General features: G+C 38.0%; 2 protein-coding genes across 4 annotated transcripts; one reads left to right on the plus strand and one right to left on the minus strand.

Moving 5' to 3' along the window:
• Positions 1-3486: 3486 nt before the first annotated feature.
• Positions 3487-18357, plus strand: LOC118837699 (olfactory receptor 52E2-like). 3 transcript variants are annotated; one of them, XM_036744743.1, is made up of 2 exons: positions 3487-3512; positions 11883-12801. In XM_036744743.1, the coding sequence occupies exons 1-2, from the start codon at positions 3487-3489 to the stop codon at positions 12799-12801; spliced, it is 945 nt and encodes a 314-aa protein (XP_036600638.1). The 3 variants fall into 3 exon arrangements, with proteins under 3 accessions (XP_036600638.1, XP_036600639.1, XP_036600637.1); XM_036744744.1 differs by lacking the exon at positions 3487-3512 and adding an exon at positions 18346-18357 and having other exon boundaries at positions 11854-12756; XM_036744742.1 differs by lacking the exon at positions 3487-3512 and having other exon boundaries at positions 11854-12801.
• A 4061-nt stretch (positions 18358-22418) lies between these two features.
• LOC118837700 (olfactory receptor 52E4-like) lies at positions 22419-23372 on the minus strand. The gene has a single exon (XM_036744745.1). The coding sequence runs from the start codon at positions 23355-23357 to the stop codon at positions 22419-22421; it is 939 nt and encodes a 312-aa protein (XP_036600640.1). The 5' UTR covers positions 23358-23372.
• Between the last annotated feature and the right edge of the window lie 860 nt (positions 23373-24232).

Consider the following 24232-nt stretch of genomic DNA (forward strand, 5'->3'; position numbering starts at 1 on the left):
GTCCCTCATGCCAGGAAATCTTTTCTTGCTCATATCTACCTCCTAGTTTTCTTAGATTCCTTTAAATCCCAGCTAAATTCCTACCTTGTACAAGAAACCTTTCCCAATTACTCTTAATTCTAGCACTTTCCCTCCATTCCTTATTTCCTATTTATCCTGTATACAGCTTATTTGTACTTAGTTGTTTACATGTTGTCTCTCCCTTTGGAATGTGAGCTTCTAGAGAAAAGGGATTATTTTTTCCCTTTCTTTGTATACCCAGTGCTTGGCAACCAGTAGGTGCTTAATAAGTGCCTATTGACTGACTGGCATAAACCATAGCGCATTAGATTGGGATAGTTTCTTTCACAATTTCATCTGTGTTTGTATATTCTCTGCAGTCTATGTCAACAATCACTTGCAATAGAAAAGGATATTTGATCTCTTCCTTTGGGGAAAAATAAAAACAATGCTCATATTTGAAAACTTTAAGTTTGAAAGAGAAATAAAAAAATCCAATGTCCCTCTCCATATGAGGCAAAATATTTTAGAAGAATGATTTATGGATTTGGAGGTAGAAGGCCTGAGTTAAAATTCTGGATCTACTTCTTACTGCCTATGTGATCTTGGAAAAGTCATTTACCTCCCTATGCTTCTGTATAAAAAAGGGTTGGATTCCATGATTTCTAAGATTCATTTTTAGCTCTGAATCTATATTTGAAGCAATATATGGATAATGAAATTATTGGATATCCTCTATGACATTTCTAACTTTTTATCTTTCAATCATAAAGCCACAACTATTAAGAAGTCTTTATGTTGAGATATTTTTAATGTGTCTTTTCACAGTATCGACCTTTGTTTGGGATACCCAGTTTGGGGCCATGAAATACTAAATAAAAGCAAATGCAACAAAATTATCAATTTCCTGTTTTTATTCAATATCCATGATAGCTTCTGTGCCCCTTCCCTCTCTTGTACAAAGACCTTTTTTGTCCCTGCTCTTTCCACCGTTCACTCCTTGGACTATGCTTAAAATTCCTATTCTCTTCCTCCTCCCCCACATCCCCACGTTAATTTTCCCATATACGCTTGCCTCTACCTCTGGCAGTTTCAGAACTAATTTCAGGGTGAAAAATTGAGAAAACACACTTCCCACTCTGCAGAAATGGAGGCATATTGATATGTCATTTTATTAATTTTGTAGAACTATTTTCCCCCTTTTAAAATTCTATATTAAGAGGGATAAGTTGCTGGGTAGGGGAGTAGGTAGAGGTATATTTGAAAATAAAGGTAATATAAGAACCCAACTCAGTTTTTAACATAAAAAGATGTAAGATTAATCAGCAGGGATTAGAAAAATAATGTGAAACAAAAAACACATGGACTGACTCACCAACACCAATACCAGAAAGAATTCTTGTATTGTATTTGTCTTGACATCACTTTGAGCTGTTCCCTGAATAGATGTGAGGAGGAAAGCTTTATACTCTTGTTGCAGAAACTACTGAATGACCTCTGCTTTAACCCTCCATAGGGACTGGCCTGTGGGAAAGAGAAAGAGCAAAATTCCCTTAGGATGGTATCGTTAATCAATGCTCTGCCCAGCAGGGTACCCCTGGAGAATTACCTGAAGAATGCTGAGATAGGGCCTAATTCTGAGCCAGGAGGTCTTGGTTCTTCTCCAACTGAACTATAAAAAATAGGGATTCTAGGCAGAAATTCTGTGATTCAGAAAACTGCTTAGAGAGAATTGAAGTGTTAGCTGAGTGAGCTTGCATAATGGCTTCTCTCTCAATCATTCAAAGGTAAAATAAAACTCAGAAAACAGGGCATTAGTGGACACCTATCTTTTTTTTAAAGAAGGAACATATATGACATGAAGGAGGATTGATATCCATCCCAGGATAAAGAATAGATGGGATCCGTGGAAAGGTAGCCCTTAGTGGTCTCTTTATTTTTTTCCTTGTTTGGGCAAGGGCAGCCTGCCCAATATGACTGGAATGTTCTCAGGCAACAAATATACTTTCATGATAGTGATAAGATTAATGGGATTCTGATGAATGCAACTTCAGAGAATATTTTGCTTTATTTATTAACATGAAGTGAGGCTTGAAAAAAGTAGGCTAGGCAAATAGGTTCATTTCATTGCTCTCAAGGAAGGTGTTTTACATAAGATATAAATGGAAGAGGAGCTCCCTGAAGATTTTGAGTGTCTCTAGATGATCCTTTATGTATAACATGTTGGGCTGACTTCTTCAAGCTCCAAAATGTTATAGTTACCTCAAATCAAAAGATATTGGCCTATCAATCCAAATAGAGGAAAAAACCCAACTAAATGGATGAAAATACCTACTGTTCAGTCCACAACGTAGAGTTGGAAGTCAGTATTTTGATACATATATTCTGGAAAGACACTCTAAATGAGCACTGATTTAGGCACCAAATTAATTAGAGTAAATGAGGTTAGACATGGGGAAACTGTGCACTGCTTTTAATGATACCCAACAAAAGAGATTCTTTTTTCAACAGTCTTTTTCTGTTGTTTTATTTATTTTTTATAATTTAGATCTTTTATTTTTAGTTTACAATGCTCAGTTCCACATAATTTTGAGTTCCAGATTTTCTTTCCCCCACCCTCCCCAAGAAGGCATGGAATCCGATATATCTTCTACATATAACTTCACATTGAACTTATTTACACAGTAGTCAGGTTGCAAAGAAGAATTATGACCAATAGAATGAATCATGAGAAAGAAGAAACAAAACCAAAAAAAAAAAATAAGAGAAGCCCAGGGAATAAAAAATGGAGAGCATACAGTGTGCCTCAATCTGCATTCAGACTCCATAGTTCTTTCTTTGGATGTAGATAGCTCTCTCCATCGTGAATCCTTTGGAGCTGTCTTTGAACCTTGTATGGCTGCGATGAGCCAAGTCTATAAGGGTTAGTCATCAAAGAATCCATATATCTGTGGTTGTGTATAATGTTCTCCTGGTTCTGCTCCATGCACTCAGCATTATATCATGTAGGCCTTTCCAGGTTATTATGAAGTCCATATCTTCTCCATTTCTTATAGCACAATAGTATTCCATTACCTTCATATACCATAACTTGTTCAGCCATTCCCCAATTGATGGGCATCCCCTTGATTTCCAATTCTTTGCTACTACAAAAAGAGCCACTATAAATATTTTTGCACATATGGGTCCTTTTCCCACTTGTGTGATTTCTTTGGAATACAACCCTAGAAGTGGTATTGCTGGGTCAAAGGGTATGAACATTTGTATAGCCCTTTGGGCATAGTTCCAAATTACTCTCCAGAATGGCTGGATCAGTTCACAACTCCACCAGCAATGTAGCAGTATTCCAATTTCCCCACATCCTCTCCAGCATTTATCACATAAATATTCTTGTAGCCATTTTTATGACTGAGGATTTTGGAAAAAATGAGAGAAATTCAAATTGTGGATTACCTAATGGAAAGACATAATGTTAATGCATGTGGAATGCAACATGTTTCCTATGATCATCTATTTGTAAGAAGTAATATAAAGATTATAAATGAAGAAACATATAATTGGGGGTAAAGAGGTGGGTAATGTTAGAGGAAAGGTCAGGGTTAATAGGTGGAGAGCCAAACAATTTTATCATTACCAACGAAATATTAAAAAATACCCAGAGGAAGGCCTCCCATAGGCTTACTGGATGCTCTAGGGTAGATGTATGGAAGAATATGGACAAGAATTACACAGAATGAGAAAGAATGGATGGCTTGGAATCAATATCCATAGATGTTATGTATCAATATGTAATGAGGCTAGGTAAAGGTATGGATTGAAATCACCTTTAGTCTAAAAATAATATAAAGGATTTCAGATAAGGAAAAAAAACTGAGAAGTCCCCTAGTTAAACCAATAATTAAAAGGAATCAGCTCTTGTCTATTCCTGGCAACTTGTCAGAGAGGATGCTAGATGGTGCAGTGGATAGAGGACTTGTCTTCAAATTGAGCCCCAGACACTCACTAGCTGTGAGACGCTAGTTATGACACATCTTCTCTCAGTCTCAGTTCTCTCAGTTAAAAATGGGGATAATAATAACATTTACCTCATGGAAATTTTGTAAGTCTCAACTGAGATAGTATTTGCAAAGTGTTTTGCCAAATTTATAGCATTATATAAAAGCTAACTATTGTCAAACTATACTGAGAGACTTCCTATAAAAATGAATTTGCTACCTCTTAGGAATACCTGTCTTCTAAGAGTACCAGCACATCCTTTCCCCTCCCCTCAAAAAACTGATACAAGGCATCCTAGACTTCAGGTTATTTCCATAGGGACAGCCTGGACCTGTTTTCTTAGAGCTATTTAGTCCTACCTCCCCCCCTTCCCCCCACTCCCATTGAGCATTGTGGGGCTTACCACATACAGATTTATCAAAAAGATACGGATATGGTAAGGGATTTCAATATAAACTTATGAATAAAGAGTTATAATTCCATTACGATAGCATCCTGGGTAGGTTAAGTAATAGGAGGGCTACGTAGCAGATAGAAAAAAGGAAGAAGAGTCTAGAGGGATAGAAAATAAGAGACATGCACAGACATAAAATAAAAAGCAGAAGTAGAATTTGTTAGGGAAAAAAAGAGCAGGGGTGGTAATCATGATTTCAGACAAAGTTAAGGCTAAAATAGATTTAATTAAAAGAGAAAAATAGGGAAACTATACTATGTGTCAGCCAGACTATATAAAATAACTAGGCAGTATGAGGTTGGAATTTTGCTATGGTATGACAAACAATGAGTTGGTGGACTTGTAAAAATATGGAAGAACTTGGACATATGAAGGAAGAGGTTATCCACCCTCAGAAAAACAGAGGACAAATAAGTATATTATAGTCTTACATAGATGCATATGAATGTATGTCTATAGATGAATATGATTATAGATATCTTTGTATGTGTAAGTGTATGTATGTATATGTGTTTACGTATGTATAAACATTTTGCATGTATATGTATGTATGCATATGTGTGTGTAAATATATCCATGCTTAATTGTATCCTTCTGGGGGAGGAGCGGGGAGAGGATGGCAGGGAAAGAACAAAATAAAAAGTGCATAGCAGAGAATGAAAGAAAACTTACAAGGATGCAAAAAAGAGATGGACAGCTTTGAATACAATGCATAGTATTTATTATATAGGTTTTCTTGAAATGGAAATTTATTACTGTACATTTTGAATCCGTTCATGTTCTGCTGTGCACATGGCAATGCTTTTCCTTTTCTTAATTTGTATTTAAGTGTACAATATGTTTCTTTTTCTTTTCTTATTGTTTATTTAAATTTTGTGTTTAAATTTAAAATTAATTGATTTTTAAAAAAAGATAGCATCCTGACAGAAATATGCGACTTAGAGTTGTTGAGACTTTGAGCAGGAACCTGCAAATCAGAAGTTGAATACAATATGGATGTAGGAGATAGCAATAGGAAACACAAAAAATAGTATCCAGAGAAGGGATAATGATGAACTTCTGATGTTTACCCACAAAAACAGGCCAAGTTCATGTAATCAGAGTTAGATAGGAGGGATGATACGGTATTCACAGAACATTAGCCACAGGATAAGAGACAGGAAAGGATTATATGGAAAAAAACTGACTACTTCAGCACTCCTAACTTTATTAATCATACAACAACAGAAATGGAGATTATCTGGGTGAGACACTTCCCAAAGTTAATCACTCCCAGGCTGAATCAGAATTTTCCCTGTTTCCTAGAAATAGTGGTTAGAAAAAAACCTAGTATTTGACTAACATATCTAGGAGGCACAATTTGGAATGATTTGGAATAATTTGGAAACACTGCCTAGTTCAGATCAATATCAAAATGGTCTCATTCCTTAAGAAGATAATTAGCACTAATATGGAAGAGGAAGCTATTGAATAGGAATCTCATTATTCATCTAATTCAATTTTATATTTTTCTCAATTTTATATTTTATATTATATACCATATATTTATATTATTGCATATTATACAAATACATTTATATTATATATTATTTTATGTTATATTTTTATATTTTTCTCAATTATATATATTTATATATATATATAAACAAAAAAATTTAATTAAAAAATTTTGAATTCTAAATTCTCTACATTTCTCTCTTCCCCTTCCTTGAGAAAGCAAGTAATTTCATGTAGATTTTACAGGTGTGGTCTGACAAAACACTTCCATATTAACCATGTTGCAAGAGAAAGCAGAAGTAGGAGGAGGAGGAGGAGGAGGAGGAGGAGGAGGAGGAGGAGGAGGAGAAGGAGGAGGAGGAGGAGAAAGAGGAGGAGGAGGAGAAGGAGGAGGAGGAGGAGAAGGAGGAGGAGGAGGAGAAGTAGGAGGAGGAGGAGGAGGAGAAGAAGGGAGGAAGAAGAGAAGAAGGAGAAGAAGAAGAAGAAGAAGAAGAAGAAGAAGAAGAAGAAGAAGAAGAAGAAGAAGAAGAAGAAGAAGAAGAAGAAGAAGAAGAAGAAGAAGAAGGAGAAGAAGAAGAAGAAGAAGAAGAAGAAGAAGAAGAAGAAGAAGAAGAAGAAGAAGAAGAAGAAGAAGAGGAGGAGGAGGAGGAGGAGAAGGAGGAGGAGGAGGAGGAGGAGGAGGAGGAGGAGGAGGAGGGAGAGGGAGAGGGAGAGGGAGAGGGAGAGGGAGAGGGAGAGGGAGAGGGAGGGGAAGGGGAAGGGGAAGGGGAAGGGGAAGGGGAAGGGGAAGGAGAAGGAGAAGGAGAAGGAGAAGGAGAAGGAGAAGGAGAAGGAGAAGGAGAAGGAGAAGAAGGAGAAGGGGAAGGAGAAGGAGAAGAAGGAAAGAAAGAAAGGAGAGAGAAAGAAAGAAATAGGAGAGAGAAAGAAAGAACGAGAAGAGAGAAAGAAAGAGAAAGAAGGAAAGAAAGAAAGAAAGAAAGAAAGAAAGAAAGAAAGAAAGAAAGAAAGAAAGAGAAAGAAAGAAAGAAAGAAAGAAAGAAAGAAAGAAAGAAAGAAAGAAAGAAAGGAACCAAGCAAGAAAGAGAAAGACAGAAAGAAAGAAAGAAAGAAAGGAAGGAAGGAAGGAAGGAAGGAAGGAAGGAAAGAAAGGGAAGGAAGAGAGAGAGAGAAAGAAAGAAAGAAGAAAAGAAAGAAAGTTTTAAAAAAGAATCCCTGGAAGTGGATATCATTTTTGATCCTAAGTCCTTTAGAATTGTGTTGGATCATTATATTGCTGAGAATAGCTAAGTCATTCATAGCTGATCACTGTATAGTATTGTTATTACTACGTACAATGTTCTCCTGGTTCAGCTTATTTCACTTTGCATCAGTTTATGTAAGTCTTCCCAGGTTATTCTAAAAGCACCCTGCTTGTCATTTCTCATAGCACAATAGTATTCCATCACAAACATAAACTACAATTTTAATTTAAGATCTTTCTTTTTCATATTGCTATCATTTCCCATTAATTCAGTGCTTCTCTTGCTTCAATATAACTCTCTCATGAAACAAATACAGTTAAATGAAACATCTGCCATGACTCATACTGCTTGTCCCATTCTACTCCTATAAACCCCATTGATCTGCATGCTTCATTAGTCTTCTGGGATCATAACTGTTCATTTTACATTAACAGATGTAACAATAACAGATTTTTGCATTCCTTCAAAAAAACTTTTCCTTTACACTATTGTGGTATTCACTTACATTGTTCCCTCAGTTCTGCTTATTTTGTTCTGCATTACTTCATAGAAGAGTCCCTAAGTTTCTCTGAATTTATCATATATATGATTGTTTAGGGTATAATTATGTTCAATTATATTCATATACAAAATTTGCATAGTCATTCTGTCTTTACTGGTCATTTTATTTTCAGTTCCTTCCCAAGTGTTGCTAAAAACAAATGTTGCTTTATATTTGAGACTTTAGCTTAATTTTTTACTTCATTGGTATATATGACACACAGAATCATTCTGAAAGCTGAGCTTTTCCACTTTAATTCCCTAGCAAAATAATGTTTTATGTGATTATATCTATTAGCATAGAAATTTCAGGGCCTATTTTGTGGATATTTATATGCACATGCATTACACAGTAGATGTATTTATGTTCATAATATTTATTTTATGTGTTAGCAAAATTTGTGTATGTGTATGTTATGATAATTAGGTGGGACTTTTTTTTACTGTTTTTTGGAATGCTGAGGTAATCAAGTACCTTTGATGAGTTTTGCCTTTCCAATGTAATGGCAAGCAAAGTGGACTTTTTGTTGTCCTTGTTTTGGAGTGCTTCTCAGCACTAAGGGATCTTTGATTGAATCAGGAGTCTTTGATGACCTGCTTACTTCAAGGGAAGGCCTAGGTCATGTGAGTTTGAGTTGCATGGTTGTGATTCCCTTTGACCCTAAAGAAGTGTTTAGGTCATGTGGATTTCAGTCTCATGTTTGTGATACCTTTGGACCCTGAGATGTGTATATAAGATCTGTGGTCGGCATTTTGCCCTTGGGGGTACACTCATTGAAAGAGTGTTGGTGATGAAACGCTGGATAGTCAATTGAAGGAGCCCCCCTGGCTTTGAAAAACCCAGCTGTTGGTGCTTCTCTGGTAACTATGTATTGTGATTTGGTTAGACAGAAATGTTGATCTTTTTATATTGTCTCTGTTTGTAATTTCTGTTTGCATTTACTCTGAAGTTCAGGTACTGGATTTTTCCCCTGAACTAAGTGAATGATATATATAATATATACGTTTAATTAAAGTGAGACTGTTAATCCCTTAAAGTTGCTTTCCCTTAGAAAAGCAGATCAAACGACCTGTGCTGGCAGTCCTTCTGTGTGCTCTTGTTGCTGGTCTCACACAGCCACAGTAGCTGCTAGCGGCATTGTTGCTACAGTGTGCATATATGTAAATCTGCATGTGACTTTTAGGGACATGTGTACATTCAAGGTGTGTTATGTAAAAACCTCAATTACCTATTTTCCTCTCATTGCTGAGCCTTTTTCTTGCCTAGTCTAGATCCAGTACCAGACATGCTCTAAGTGAAACAAAGTGATTACTATAATATCCTCTAACAAAATCCCAAGAGATGATGTTGACCCCATTTGGGAGTGATGGAAGTTAGGACACCAGTCATCTGTGGCCCTTAACCTCTGGGTTAAGGAAGCAGCTGGCCCTGGGAGCTAATTGTTCCTGATAGACCTTAAGCTGAGCTATAAATATCTTATAATTCTAGCAGTGGAACAGTGTCCTGCTATTTGTTTGCTGGACCTGATCCCAGCTCTTTCCAAAATGAATTTCTCTACTTTCCCCTAATCCTAAGAGGTGAGTGAGAGGAATGATGAATAGCAACTAGAATGTGGCCAATGTGCGGTGGTACTTAAGCTGACTCCATCTGATAATTGGGTTGAAATGCTGTAATTCATTAATTAATTAAACTTTGCTCTTTTGGGTAATAGGAGTGTAGGACTGAGACATGTTTAGCATGACTGATTTGGGACAAAGTAGATAGACTTAAATTACCAAATTTCTCAGAGTCAAAAGGGTGCTCAGAGCTAATCTAGATCAACCCATATATAGTCAATTACCCCTTCTCTGACACCTTAAAAGAATAATCACCTAACAACCATTTGAAGAACTACAAGGAACCTATGCAAAATGCGCTGAGGGAAGAGTTCAGGAGCAAAATAAATGTGGAGCATGCCTGACTATTCTTTGTGATCTATTATTATCATCCTATTAACTGTAAGCAGTAGGTCTAGCTGCTCTTTGATTTTCCTCATCCTCCAAACAGGTTAAAAATTAAAAAGCCCTTTTTACAAAGATGATTTACCATCAAACTCAGTTTGTTCTACACTTTATGATTCCTGATACTATTCTAGGACCCTATCATTCTCTTGTATTCATATTCTCTTTCCTCAATTGTAAAATGGGATAATAATACCATGTAGGTTACTGAGTTGTATTGAGGATCACAGGAGATAAATATCCATAAAGTGATTAAACCAGTGCTTGACATACAGTAGGCAATTAATAAGTATTTGTTTTCTTCCTTTTCTTCCATTCTACACGATTACCTGTCCTTACTTTCATGCAAGATAAACAAACAGACAGACAGGAAGAGAGATAAATACATAGATAGCTGGATAGATGGATGATAGGTAGATAGATAGATAGATAGATAGATAGATAGATGATATATAGATTAATTGATAGATAATTTTCCTAATCTAAATTCATAATCAGTAACAAGGGCATCTAAATTGGTTTCTTTCACTTGTCCTTTTTCTTCCTCTCCAAAGTTATTTTTCTTTTTCCTCCCTTTTTTCACCATTCTGTTCCTAAAATCACAGGATAACTGCATGTATCCTATACATGATCTAGTCCAACTTATTTATTGTAAATGAGGAAATTGAGGCTCAGGGAGTCTCAGTGAGTTGCTCCTGGTCATACATTTAACAAGTGTCAAAGCTGAAATTACGATTTCAACCCAGATTTCCTGATTGAGACACAATAGTTCTTTCCACTATCACAGTTAGATACCCATTCTTCTTAGGTCCAATCTCTTTTATAGGACCTTTGACCTTGGGATTCTATTCATATTTCTCTGAACTCTCAACTACAGGAAGAACATGTAATTTGTCTAAGATCATTCTGCAAGCTCTAAGCACAGCTATATCCTTGGTTCTGGGAGGTATGGGCTGATATAAGAAGAGAAAACCCAAAGTCTAAAGAAACATATCCTTGACATTCCCAAAGAACTGCAAAACCTTGAGTATGTTAGTAAGAGGCTGAAAGATACATGGAGGTCAACTACATGCCAAATAATAGGACACAGGAAAAGGCTGCCCCATCGTGATCCTATATCTTCTGTGTCACTAAGGGACCTGGAAAACGAAAATAGAAAGAGTGAAAAGAAAAGAACAAGCATTAATAACATCTATTAGATGTCAGGCATTATGTTGACATTTACAAATATCACATTTGATCCTCAAAACAACTCTGTGAAGATGCTATTATTATCCCCATTTTACAAATGAGGAAACTGAGGCAGGCATCAATCAAGTGACTTTCCCAGAGTCATTCAGCTAGTAACTTTCAGAGGCTAGATTTTAAATCAATTTTTCCTGACTCCAAGCCCAGTGCCCTGTGTACTACCTAGGGAAAAATGGGGAGGGGGGGGGGAGAAAGGGAAGAAGGAAAGAAATAGGAACAGTATCAGAGCACTAGAATTCATTGTCTTTAGTCTTTGTACTTTTTAGTTGACTTTACTTCATGCTTCGAATATCCTCCTTTGCCTCTTCATCTGCTAATTCCTTGTAATTTTTTATGAGATTTTATAATTACCTCTCACAGAACAAAACTATAGGTAAGGGCAGTTATCTGTTTGCATCTAATATTCTTTAGTAAAGGAATGTAAGAAGGTAGAAATAATATAGACATGTCTTCCAGACCCTAGCTAAGGACTCTGTGCACAGCAGGCATTTTACAGATATTTGTTGTGTTTGCACTTCTTAAACAAGATGGAGATAGGTGATCTCAGATTGGTAGAATCTATCATTATTGAACGACTGTCAATATTGTGAGAAGAATGTATTCTTGCCTTATCCATGTGAACACTAATATGCTTGGAGTAGAAGATATTTTATTGGAAAGAGAGGCTATAGTTAAGTAATATCTATTCTTCACCCATGAGATTAAAGGACAGGATAATATAGAGAGGATAAACACCTAAGTGTTTAGTTTCAAATGAGGAATCCTCTCCTTACAGATGTAGCACTTGGTGCACACACCAGGCTTCATGCTGACCTGCATAGACCAAGTGTGGGACACAGAAATGGATAGAACCCACACATAGCCAGTGGGACTACAATGTTTGACTTTAACTCTACTGGGTTCACCAATCCCAGTACATTCATTCTTCGGGGTATCCCTGGGCTAGAGACCTTGCACATCTGGATCTCCATCCCTTTCTGCTCCATCTATGCTGTTGCCCTTTTGGGAAATGTGAGCATCCTCTTCATTATCAAGACAGATTCCTCTCTTCATGAACCCATGTTCTACTTCCTCTCCATGCTGGCTATCACTGACCTTATTCTCTCAACATCAACTATGCCTAAAATGCTTGGAATATTCTGGTTCAGTGACCATGAGATCAACTTCCATGCCTGCCTCATTCAGATGTTCTTCATTCATGCTTTTTCTGCAGTAGAGTCAGGGCTCCTGGTGGCCATGGCATTGGACCGATATGTGGCCATCTGTAACCCACTGAGACACTCATCTATACTCACCAACTCTGTAGTGGCCAGAGTGGGTATGGTGGCACTTCTACGGGGCTTGATACTCATGACTCCCCACCCCTTCCTGGTGAGGAAGTGGCCATACTGCCGGACCAATGTTGTCCCACACACTTATTGTGAACACATGGCTGTGGTTAAATTGGCTTGTGCTGATATTTCCATCAACAGCCTCTACAGCTTGGCTGTCATCATCCTGATTGTGGGCACAGATGTAACATGCATCTCTTTGTCCTACATCCAGATTCTTCAAGCAATCTTCAGCCTCCCCTCCAAAGATGCACGCTTAAAAACCCTCAGCACCTGTGGCTCTCATGTCTGTGTTATCCTCACTTTCTACATCCCTGCCCTTTTCTCTTTCCTCACCCATCGATTCAGTCAGCAGATCCCCCACCACACCCATATTCTCTTGGCCAACATGTACCTGCTGGTGCCCCCCATGCTTAACCCCATCATCTATGGGGTCAGGACCAAACAGATACGGGACCGGGTTTTGCTTCTATTCAAAACTAAGATCATCTGAGAAATCTGAACCTGAAACTGACTAATAGTTTAACACCCACACCTACTGCTAACCTGTGCATATGAACTGTCAATCAATCAACAAGTCTTTATTAGATACCTACTATGGGCTAGGTATAATTTTTATTGTAATATGTATTTGTAAATAAAAAGGATGAAACAATTTCTATTCTCAAGGAGTTTGTATTCTAATGTGGCATTCAGCAAGTATTACAACATAAGTATAAAGTGAATAAATATAAATGTGCACAAAATAGTTAAGGACAAGGTACTTTGGGAAGGACACCACTGTCAACTGGGGACTGTGAGAGACTTCTGGCAGCAGATTATAGTGGTTGGTTGGTTGTTGTCCTTTGTTCTCAAAAAGGACCAAAATGACATCACTATGGTAGAGTCAAGTTTCAGTGTGTCCAACTATATCTGATCAGACCAATATGAATTCAGGATGCTCTACCACAGATTGGGCACAAATAGTCTATGCGGACATCTGGGGTGTATTCTTCAAATTTGTGCATCCTGTATTTCCTTTGATCTGTTTCAATTCTGCTTTGTTCATACAGCACAGCACCTTCTCTGATGTGGGCATGCCAGGCTGAGCAGTCCTGTGCCAGTGTCTCCTCCCATGTCACAGAATCGACTCCAAATTTCTCAAGAGAGGCCTTGAAAGTGTCTTTATATCACTTCCTCTGAACACTTGCCCTGTGTAAGTTCTCCATAAATAGTCTTTTTTTGTCAAGTATATGTTTGGTGTTCAAACAACGTGACTAGCCCATCAGAGTTGTACTCTCTGAAGCAGTTTGAATGCTTGGCAGTTTAGTTCAAGAAAGGACTTCAGTATCTGGTATCTTATTCTGCCAGATGATCTTCAGAATCTTCCTAAGACAATTCAAATGGAAGTGATTCAGTTTCCTGGCATGGCACTGGTATACTGTCCAGGTTTCATAGGCATACAACAAGGTCAGCACAGTGGCTCTGTAGACCTTCAGTTTGGTAGTCATTCTAATAACCCTTCTCTCCAATGCTTTCCTTTGGAGCCTCCCAGATACTGAGCTAGCTCTGGCAATGCATGCATCAACCTCATTATCAGTGTGTCCATCACTGGAAAGTAGACTACCAAGTTAAGTGAACTTATCCACAGCATTCAAAACTTCTCCATTTACTGTAACTGATGGTTTCACATATAGATAATGTGGTGCTGCTTGATGGAGCACCTATGTCTTAAAGGAAGAGTAGGCCACTAACATGATCTATACATATGGAACATTCAGTGCAAAGTCATAGGGATGGGAAAGGAAGCAGAGAAAGAAAGTGATCAGATCCCAAGGAGATAGTGTAAATTGAGACACGCAAGGATTGGATTTTTCTTCTAGAGTTGGTTCAGAAGAAATAGGATCAGATTTCTCTGATGTAACACAGACTAAGCTCAGTTTGAATGCACTTACTACACTCTCATTGGGGGCAGGGTGTATTGGAACGAGCTAAAACCAGCCCCAGAGAAATGATTATTAAATTATCAGTGTGAGCATTTCCATCTCAAAAATCCAAAAACATTACTAATCAGGCATTGGTTTATTGTTTTGTTGATTGTCTAAAAATAAGAAAGTGGTGAGAAAAAAACATTAAAATTTTGAGAACTGAGTGTGCATGCAAAAGGCTTGAACTGATGACTCTCTTACTGGTGTAGAAGGAGGCAAGAACTGCTAAAAACCTAGAGTGGAAAGAGGGGAGAGGTAATTATCAGTGTTGGAAGCAGCTACAAGTGGCTACCAATTACCCATTGCTATATCTCCACAACCAGCTGCCACATATCTGTGAATGCATGTTGCCACTACCTCTTTTGTCTATGTCATTTTTCCTGATCTTAGATAAATGAGTATACCAGACAGAGTGGACCAGGCTTTATCCTTATGAGCTTTGAAAAGTCAGAAGATTCTTTAAAGGTCCACTCATCAATTGGAACTCATAGCCACAGTCACCAAGTCTGATGAGGAGCCATCCCAGCAGTGAATCTATCCAGGAGCTGAGATGGTATTGCTGCAATAAAGAGTGAATCATCCATTGGCAAGAACTCTCCCAGAAATGAACCTGGTGGCAGGAATATTTTGTATCAGCTTTAATCCCAGTCCTTTGTAATCATAAAGGAGAGTTTGGGAAGTATTTTTCTATAATCTTAGTTAATATTCTTTTGCAAATGCTAATTGACGTTATGTGGTTGGTTACATAATAATGGGAAGGTATCAGCAACTGAAAAGAGGGAAATACACCAAAAGAGGGCTTGTGAAATCATTCCCAGGTATTCAGGGTTACCTCTAGAATATTGAGGGGAGGTATAGGAAGCCATACTCTGCGGATTCAATCCTGTGAGAGTCAGCTGACACTAAACAATGTATGTAATATTTTGTACATTTAGTCCCCCACATTTCTGCCTAGAGACGTAATGTGTACTTCAACTTCTATTCTTTAGAACCAAGAATCCTTTAGTTTTACAAATAAAGAAAGACCCAGAGAAATAATTCAAGTTATCCAAGGCCAGTGATTCCTTCCTAAGCAATCTTCTTGCCATCCGCTCTACTTCCTATTGTACCCTCTACCATTGTACCTATAGAGGCCATGTCGTAGGCCATGTTTCTACCCTGTAACTCTTGTTTTGGAAGGCTCTGTCCTGATTGGTGAGTATTTCACATAGTGTGCTATTTAACTAGCCTGGATTCTCTTTTTCCTTCTTACCATGCCATCTTCTTATTATCTACCACATGGATACATTCTTTCCCTATCCCTCCCCATATGCTGCTTTCTAGGTCTGCAAGTATAATCAAATCAACACTGTCCTTGCTACTAGAAAAAAGAATGTCGATGGGTCTGAATGCCTATGGTGGTACTCATCATCTATAAAACTTTCTAAACCAAAATAATATATCCTTCCCTGGCCATTACTCTCCTATATATATTATTTTGCCCTAGTAGGATGGAATCTTCTTGAGGGCAAAGACTGTTTTGCTTTTGTATCTTTTACACAGGTGTTTAACCTAATGCTTGGCACATCATACACACTTAACTAAAGCTTTTTCATCCATTGATTTCTTCAAAAAGTAGAAGAGAAGGGATTCCAATTAAGATCTTCTACCTCCAAAACCATCAAGGTCCCAACTGTGTCTCTATTCATGTGGATTTAATAATGTGACATTAAAAAAAATGTTGACAGACAGGAGTTTATCCAGATAACAGCAATCAAAATCTTGAGAAGATCATGACATAGATGGAAGAACTGAGGTGTTTATCAAGACCTGGTGAACTGGGCATACAGTTTGTGATAGGAAATTGACGGTATTTAAAAATCAGCAGGACTTTATCAGGAACAGGTGTTCCTTCATCAACCACATTTAATTTTTATCACAGGCAAACACTATAGGTACAGTTGACCAAAATTCAGTAAAACACTTTAAAATCTTTCATTCCCCCTTATGAATTATATGGAAAGATATAGACTAGATAATAAAACATTTAGTCAGATTTGCCATGGGTTGAATGATTGGATTCAAAGAACAGCCATTAATAAGTAAAATAGCTTTCTAGTGGAGGGGCCCAGGTATCAGGGTTTGGTCCTATAGTGTTCGAATTTTAAATAATGATTTCCATAAAGATATATATGGCATATTTTTCATATTTGCAAATGATCAGAAGGATGGAATGGGTAATTAACACATTGCATGGCAGGGTCATAATTGAAAAATATCTTAGCACACTAGATTAATGAATTGAAGTTTATAAGATAGCATATATTATGGATAAATATGAGGATCTCACACTGGGTTAAAAATCAATTTCAAAAATGTAGCATGGAGGCATATCAAGACAATGGGTAGCTTGGTGGTACAGTGAATAGAGTAACAGCCTTAGTGTCAGGAAGACTCACCTTTCATGAGTTCAAATCTTGCCTCAGACACTTACTAGCTATGTGATCCTAGGGAAGCCACTTAATCCTGTTTGCCTCAGTTTTCTCATCTGTAAAATTTAGCTGGAGAAGGAAATGGCAAACCTTTTCAGTATATTTGCCAAGAAAACTACAAATGAAGAGTCAGACATGATTGAAAAAATGACTGAACAAAAAAAATGATGTCTACATAATAGTTCTTGTGAAAAAGACCTGGGGGTTTTAATGGATTGCAACTTCAATCTGAGTCAGCAGTGTTACATGGCAGCCAAAAGACCTAATGCTATTTGGAACTGCATTAATAAGTGCACAGTGTTCAGAGTGAGGGAGGAAGTTCCTTTATGTCCTATCCTAATCACATCCTATCTGTAGAATGATATTTGCTGTTGAGCACACTGTAGGAAACACATTAACAAGCTAAAGCACATGCAGAAGTGACCAATCAGTATGGTGAGAGGTCCGAAGAGCATGCAATACAAGGACTGATAGCTCAAATTGAGCTTGGAACTCAGTAAAATATCCAGACCTTTTTCAGAGAAATTGCTATCTAACCATGCCTCCCCCATCTTCTACTTACAAAGTACATGTTTTTGAAGCCAAGAGTAAGGCTTTAACATTTATCCCACTGCAATTTCCTCTTAATAAATTTAGCTAAGTACTCAACTCTATCTTTTTGGATGCTCACTCTCATTGATTGTATTAGCTCTCCCTCCCAGCTGTGTCACCTGTAAATTTGAGAAAGATAACATCTTTGTTTTTATCCAGTTTAGTGTTAAAAATGTTAATGAAAATAGAGTTAATCTCTAACCCCTGTTGGTGCCACAAACAGATATTGCACAACAACTCACCATTTCTGGTTCAGAGTCGAAATCAACACTGCTTCATGACCTACCACCAAGAACCATTGTAGGGACAGGAAAAAAGGTAGAATCTTTTTTGTAATAATTCCATTGTAATATCAGAGGAAAGTTTTGTTGTTGTTATTGTTGTCGTTTTTAATAATAGTGTCAAGAAAATATTAATATTTAGGGCCACCATTCTGAAAAACTCAAAACAATCAACTGATGCCTAGAAGAGAGAGAAATGTTTGCACATTAGGACAGTAGAAATCCTTTCACAGGATAGCAAATAATGTCAGAAGGGTTTGAGCTGACTCCACTAGAATAAAGTAGAGATGTAACTTGGAATGCCAGCGTATGGAGCAAATTTTACTGAGCACTGTATAAGGGAATGTGCATGATTAAAGACTACTAACTGGGGCAATGAGGTGGTGCAGTGGATAGAGCACTGGGCTTGGAACCAGGAGGACCCATCCCTATGAATTCAGAGCCTTGGAGCATATGAGCCTCAGATACTTATTAAATTGTGACTCTGGGCAAGTCACGTAACCCTGTTTGCTTCAGTTTTTCTCCTGTAAAATGAGCTAGAGATAGAAATGGCAGACCACTCCAAGAAAACCCCAAATGGGGTTACAAAGAGTTAGATATGACTGAAACAGCTAACAACAACAGAGAGGTTATAAGCATCAAAGAGGTTGAAATACTGAGAGACAAGTGTATTCAACTAGAGCCAGGTACTGAATTTATTGGAGGTACAGGTAAGAGTTATCTGGACAACCATAAATAACAAAAAAAGATGATCCTGAAAAAGATGGGATGGATTTTGGAGAAGTAGTTGCTGAATGATGGAGGTAATAGGGTCCTAAGAGTATATGAAAGTGGAAGTAGGGGAAAAGAAGTATTCCAAGAGCTCTTCCTGGCCCTTTAAGTCAGAGGATATAACAGCAGAAGACAGCCTTGGAGAGGGAATCAAGAGATATGGTGTCTTCAAGAGAAAACTAAGTTTTAGTGAATTCTAGAAGGAAAGAATGTGAGAAGAGACCTAGAATTAATGATAGTTTGTTAACAGTAGAAGAGGGTCATAGCTGAAAATGGAAGTCAAAGGGGGATAGGGACTGGAAAGGGGTACAACTGAGGTCGCCATGTAAGAGGAAATAGTGTGGTTGAAATCTTCAAGTCAAATGACTTTATAGCCATTGGACCTGAAGAACTAGCATCCTATAAAAGAGAAGGCCTGAACTCTCTGGGCACATGGATCAAAGAAAGTGTGCCTTCTAAATATTGGTACCTAAAAAACAAACAAATAAACAAAAACAAAAACCACCCTGGCTTTCTTACCCTAGTTCGTGCTCTGGCATGAAATCAGAAGTCAACAACCAAACAAATGTATACACTAGCTATCAAGATTAAGGGTTGGTTACTCAGTTCAACACAACTTTTGAGTATTGAGTGTTTGGAACTCTTAAATGCCAAACAAATGAGCACAAATATGAATGCATAAATATGTATGTACACATATGTACATGTGCAAAAAACACATGTGTATATGTGCATGTATACATATATATGTATGCGTGTATTTATATATGAGTTTATATGCAGCTTGTGAAACAAAAGTAGGGAAATATCCCTGGATTTGTCATTGAAAATGCACATCTGTGTATATGCACTCATATGCACACGTGTGTGTAATACACATACTTATGTATATACGCAGCTTATGAAACAAAAGTAAGGGAATATCCCTGTATTAGCAACTGAAATACACATATATGTGTCTGTGCACAGTCATCTGTTTATCATTTCATAAGGGTTATTTGGGTATGTATATGTATATATGTGTGTGTGCATGTATATTTAAATATGTATTTTATATGCATGTGTATTCCCCTTAAGTGCCAAAGAGATGACTTTATACATACATATGTATACACATGCATGTGTGTATACAGATGCATTATATAACCCTTAACTGCCAGATTACCATTACATACACCTACATGCATATGCATATACTCAAAGATAATACATATATACCCATATGTATACATATGTGTATACACACAACCACACATATATTTTCAGTTTACAATGCAGGAAAGTTCTCCCAGTTTTGTTATATAATCTACTGCTATTTGTAGAGAACAGAAAAGCTCGGAGGTAGGGTCTTATGAAATAAAAGCAGGGAATATTTTGCAAAAGTTATTTTGGGGTATGAGCACTGGCTCCTTTCTGGTGTCATTTATATGTGGATGTCTATGTCAGGAGTCCTGGTGTGGTATCCTTAATGGGGAATGCTTTCCTGTATCTTGACATCTGCCCCCTCTCTTCCCTTCAATCACACTCAGACGTGACTATTGAGGAGAATCCTTTTCAGAGAAGACAAACAGTACATGTTTAAAATTTCAATAAAATCTCATGAAGCAATTATATGTGTTGCTCACCTAGTATGTTAGTGAATTTGTTGAAGCTAGCATATCTATCTTTGTCACTGATTCAAGCCAGTCCCTAATGTCTACACACAGTATGCCCATAGTATATGTTGATGACTGACTGATAAAGAAGGGTAATCCACTCAATCTATTCCTTTCGGATTTGTTTGTTCTCTATGGTAGTAGTAACAACAATAATTATCATATTATTAATTTAAATAGTATTAATAATAGTAATGTTAGTAATAATTAGTAACTGTCAATCAAGCAACACATGTTTATTAAGGACATACTATGTGCCAGGCACATAGTTGGGGAGACAAAGAAGGACAAAACCAAACGAAAAAAGTCTCTACCCTCAAGAAGTTTACATATGAACAGAGGAGACAACATATAAGTAAATAAATAGGTGAGTGCCACATACTTACAAAGGAGAATGAAAATAACAATTGAAGGGGAGGCTCAAATGACCATGGTGATTGGGAAGGCCTTTTGCAAAAGACGTCATTTGAACTGAGTATTGAAAGATACCAGAGTTGCCAAGATGTAAAGGAGGAGAGAGAGAACATTCCAGGCCTAGGGTAAAACCAGGGCAAAACTCAGAGACAGGAGCATAAATGAACAATAGCAAGTAAGAGTGCAAGAGTATAGAGTTTCTGAAGGGGAGTTGAGTGTAAAAAGTATAAGAAAACTGTAAATCACAAACTATCCAGGTTATTTAGACCCTTAAATTCAAAACAGATGATTTTAAATTTAGTCAAAGATATAATAGAGAATAACTGGATTTTATTGTGGTTCTAATCCTGGAGCTGGAGTTCGGCCAGAGGTCTTGCCAGAAGTCAGTGTTCGATACTTAAAATGATCCTAATAATATTAGGACAAAAATGAAAATAGCAATCTTCTATGTTGAGAAATGCTTGTTGAAGTGAATTGGATTTAAAGTGCTATAACTTGCAGAGCAGAAATAGGAAGAGAATGAAGACTTCTCACATCTGTAAAGGTGGCACCAATTAAATGGCTGTGTTTTAGACATGAGGACAGATGGTGTTGATTGGACTGAGGACCAGAACTGAGGTGACTCTGAGACTGATTTCTTAAACCAAGTCCAGCAGGACTCTACCAAATTCTCCTGTGAAATACATTTCCTATCCAATCTTGGTGTATTCATGCCAACTAACCTAAGAGTGTGGTGTTAGCTACGCTTTGCTGCAGAGGGGAATAGGTGATCATGAGACATGAAACCATTCCACCCCACAAATCCTTAAAGTAGTGATAGCAGTAATTACAGTAAGGCCAAGTAGCCCATTTTTTTTCTCCACGACAGAGATGTGCCTTTCCCCAAGTTAGGTACTGTGTACTCCATCTCTGACTTAAGAACAGAAAACTGTGTTTGCCTTAAACCAGAAATTTAACGATAGGAGTGGAAGTTGATTATCCCTGGATCTGCTGAAAGAATTAGTGATGCCTTTTATTAGTCACCAAAATGAGGGTCTTCTCTTTTAACACAGGGGAAGTATTGTGATACCTGAGTAGCCAGCTATTGCTAGAAAAACCCAGCCCCCAACCCCTAACTGCAAACCCCAGTCTGCATAAGAAAAAAACAGACTGAGTTCCTGCTGTTTGGCAAGTGTCCTGGGCCCCCAAGACTTTTCCAAGGAATGTAAGCTAATTACCAGGAAAAGCCTAGTGTGTAACAATCTTCCTTTGTCTAACTGAGTGGGCTCAGAGATGTCTCTATCTTATGTCAACAGACTGAGCTGGAGTATCCCTTGGTCTGTCCATGGCCATTAAGGATGAAAGCCTCGGCCCTAGACATTATCTTGAATTATATGGCTTCTGCCTTATCTTGAGCCTTCCTTGTTGTGGGAGTTATGGCAAGATGGACACAGGGATCCTGGGTTGTAATTTCAGTTGACACTTTGTCAGCTATCTGATGTGATGTATCTACAATCTGTTAAGGAGGTTCCTTTTATCATGGCCATAAAAGGTACAGGCGTGCCGAGTCTGCAAAATGACATTTCAAGAAATAATTAACCACTGTACCCTGTATTCTCTATATAAACTACACTTTCACTCCAATATGGGGCCATTTTTGATTTGGGCTAATTGCCCCTAAAATGGATGCCGGCTAATAAATTCTCCATTTAAAACTTATACTCTGTGGAGTGTCTCACTTGCTTCCAGGTATAACAGTATCATACAGAATAGGTATAGATAGGAAGGCATAGGAGAGGCAGGGACTGTAGATGAATCACTGGGCTAAACTAGAGGAGTAGTGAAAGGGGTACAACTGACTGTCTTCCAGTGCTGAGTTTCTTGTCTATCATATTCCTGAGTAAACATGTGTGGTAAAGTGAGCTGCTTTCATTCTGAGGGTTGATCCCACAATATTTCCCTCATTCTGAGAATGTGCTAGTTATTCTTTCTGAACAAATACGCGTAGCACCCGTTCCCGGATCTGCTTAGTCCTGACTCCATAAATGACAGGATTAAGGGCTGGTGGGATAACAACATAGAGATTGGCCAGGAGGATGTGGATGTAGCGGGGGACATTATGGCCAAAGCGGTGGGTCATGAAAGAGAAAAATGCAGGTGTATAGAAGGCCAGAATGACGCAGACATGGGAGCCACAGGTGCTGAGAGCCTTCAGTCGTGCATCCCTGGAGGGGAGGCGGAAGACAGCACGGAGTATCTGGACATAGGAAAGGGCAGTGATGATCAAATCAAAGATGAGGGCAGCAATAGTGAATAATCCATAGATCATATTCACCCTGATGCTAGCACAGGCCAGGCGAGCAATGCCCATATGCTCACAGTAGGTGTGGGGGATGATATAATGTCCACAGAATGGCAACCTTTTAAGGAGGAAGGAGAAAGGAAGGACAAGAATAACTGGCCTCCCAACTACCACTGAAGCCATAATGGCCACCACCTTGTTGGTGAGGATAGTGGTGTATCTCAGTGGGTAACAGATAGCCACAAAACGGTCAATGGCCATGGCTAACAATACCACTGACTCCATGCCAGTGTAAGTATGAATGAAGAACATTTGGATGAGGCATCCTTCAAAGCTGATTTCCCTGTGGCTGAACCAGAAGATGCCCAGCATCTTGGGAATGGTAGATGTGGATAGTCCTAGGTCAATAAAGGATAGAAGGGCCAAGAAATAAAACATTGGCTGGTGAAGGCTCTGTTCTGTCTTGATCACAAGCATAATGATGATGTTGCCCACAACTGCAGTCAGATACACAGTACAAAAAGGGAACGCAATCCAAATGTGGTAAGCTTCCAGCCCCGGGATCCCCAGAAGTAGAAAAAATGCAGGAAGAGAGTTGGTTTCATTGGAAGATGACATCCTGACCAAGGATCATGGCAGATGACTGATGCACCACAATTTTCCACAGTCCTGACATGAAGCAAAGGGAAGGTGTGATCTACACTGCACCTAATCAATTCCAATTGGAGATTAGTGAAATCCCAAGTCATCTCAAATGAATACTTCTGGAGGGAGCCAGAAGACTGGGGGAAGTCTCAAAGACACAGAAGAAATTGTGGTCACTGGTTTAACGCAGGAATTCTTATCCTTTTTGTAAATCATGAATTCTTTGGGCAGTCTGGAGAGACCTATTTTCAAAATAATCTTTTTTATACATAAAATAAACACATAGGATTACCCAAAGGAAACCAATTACATTAAAAGAAAACTTTCAATCAGATTTTTATATTTTAAGTCTTCAGACTACCAGGTAAAGAAATCCTGGTATAATGGAGTCTCAGTGGTTTGCCAAGTGTTGATAGCTATGGTCCACTTTACTTATTTGAAGGGAACCTGGGGAGTATAACAACTACTTATATGGAAACATATGTGGTATGATAAATTCCAAATCCTCTTTCCCTTCTCAGTGAATGGCCCTTTCTCTTTTTACATAATACGTGCCTTCTCTTCTATAACATGAGATGACATTAAGATCATAAAAACTTGAGCGCCTTCCATTTTAATCTTTACTTGAAGAGAACTCCCATCTATAATACAACCAATGATCATCAAGCTTTCACAATTCATTCTCTCTTTGCGCATTTCTAATTGTTAGAAAAGTCTTCCAAATCCTGAGCTGAAATTTCCTTTCCATTAACTTCTGCTCATTGGGTGCAGTCCTGTTGTCTATAATGAAATACAATAATCCTTATCCTCTTTCAAGAGATAACTTTTCACACATCTTAAGGCAACTT

This window comes from Trichosurus vulpecula, chromosome 2 (assembly GCF_011100635.1).
Source record: "Trichosurus vulpecula isolate mTriVul1 chromosome 2, mTriVul1.pri, whole genome shotgun sequence".
Taxonomy (NCBI): Eukaryota; Metazoa; Chordata; class Mammalia; order Diprotodontia; family Phalangeridae; genus Trichosurus; species Trichosurus vulpecula.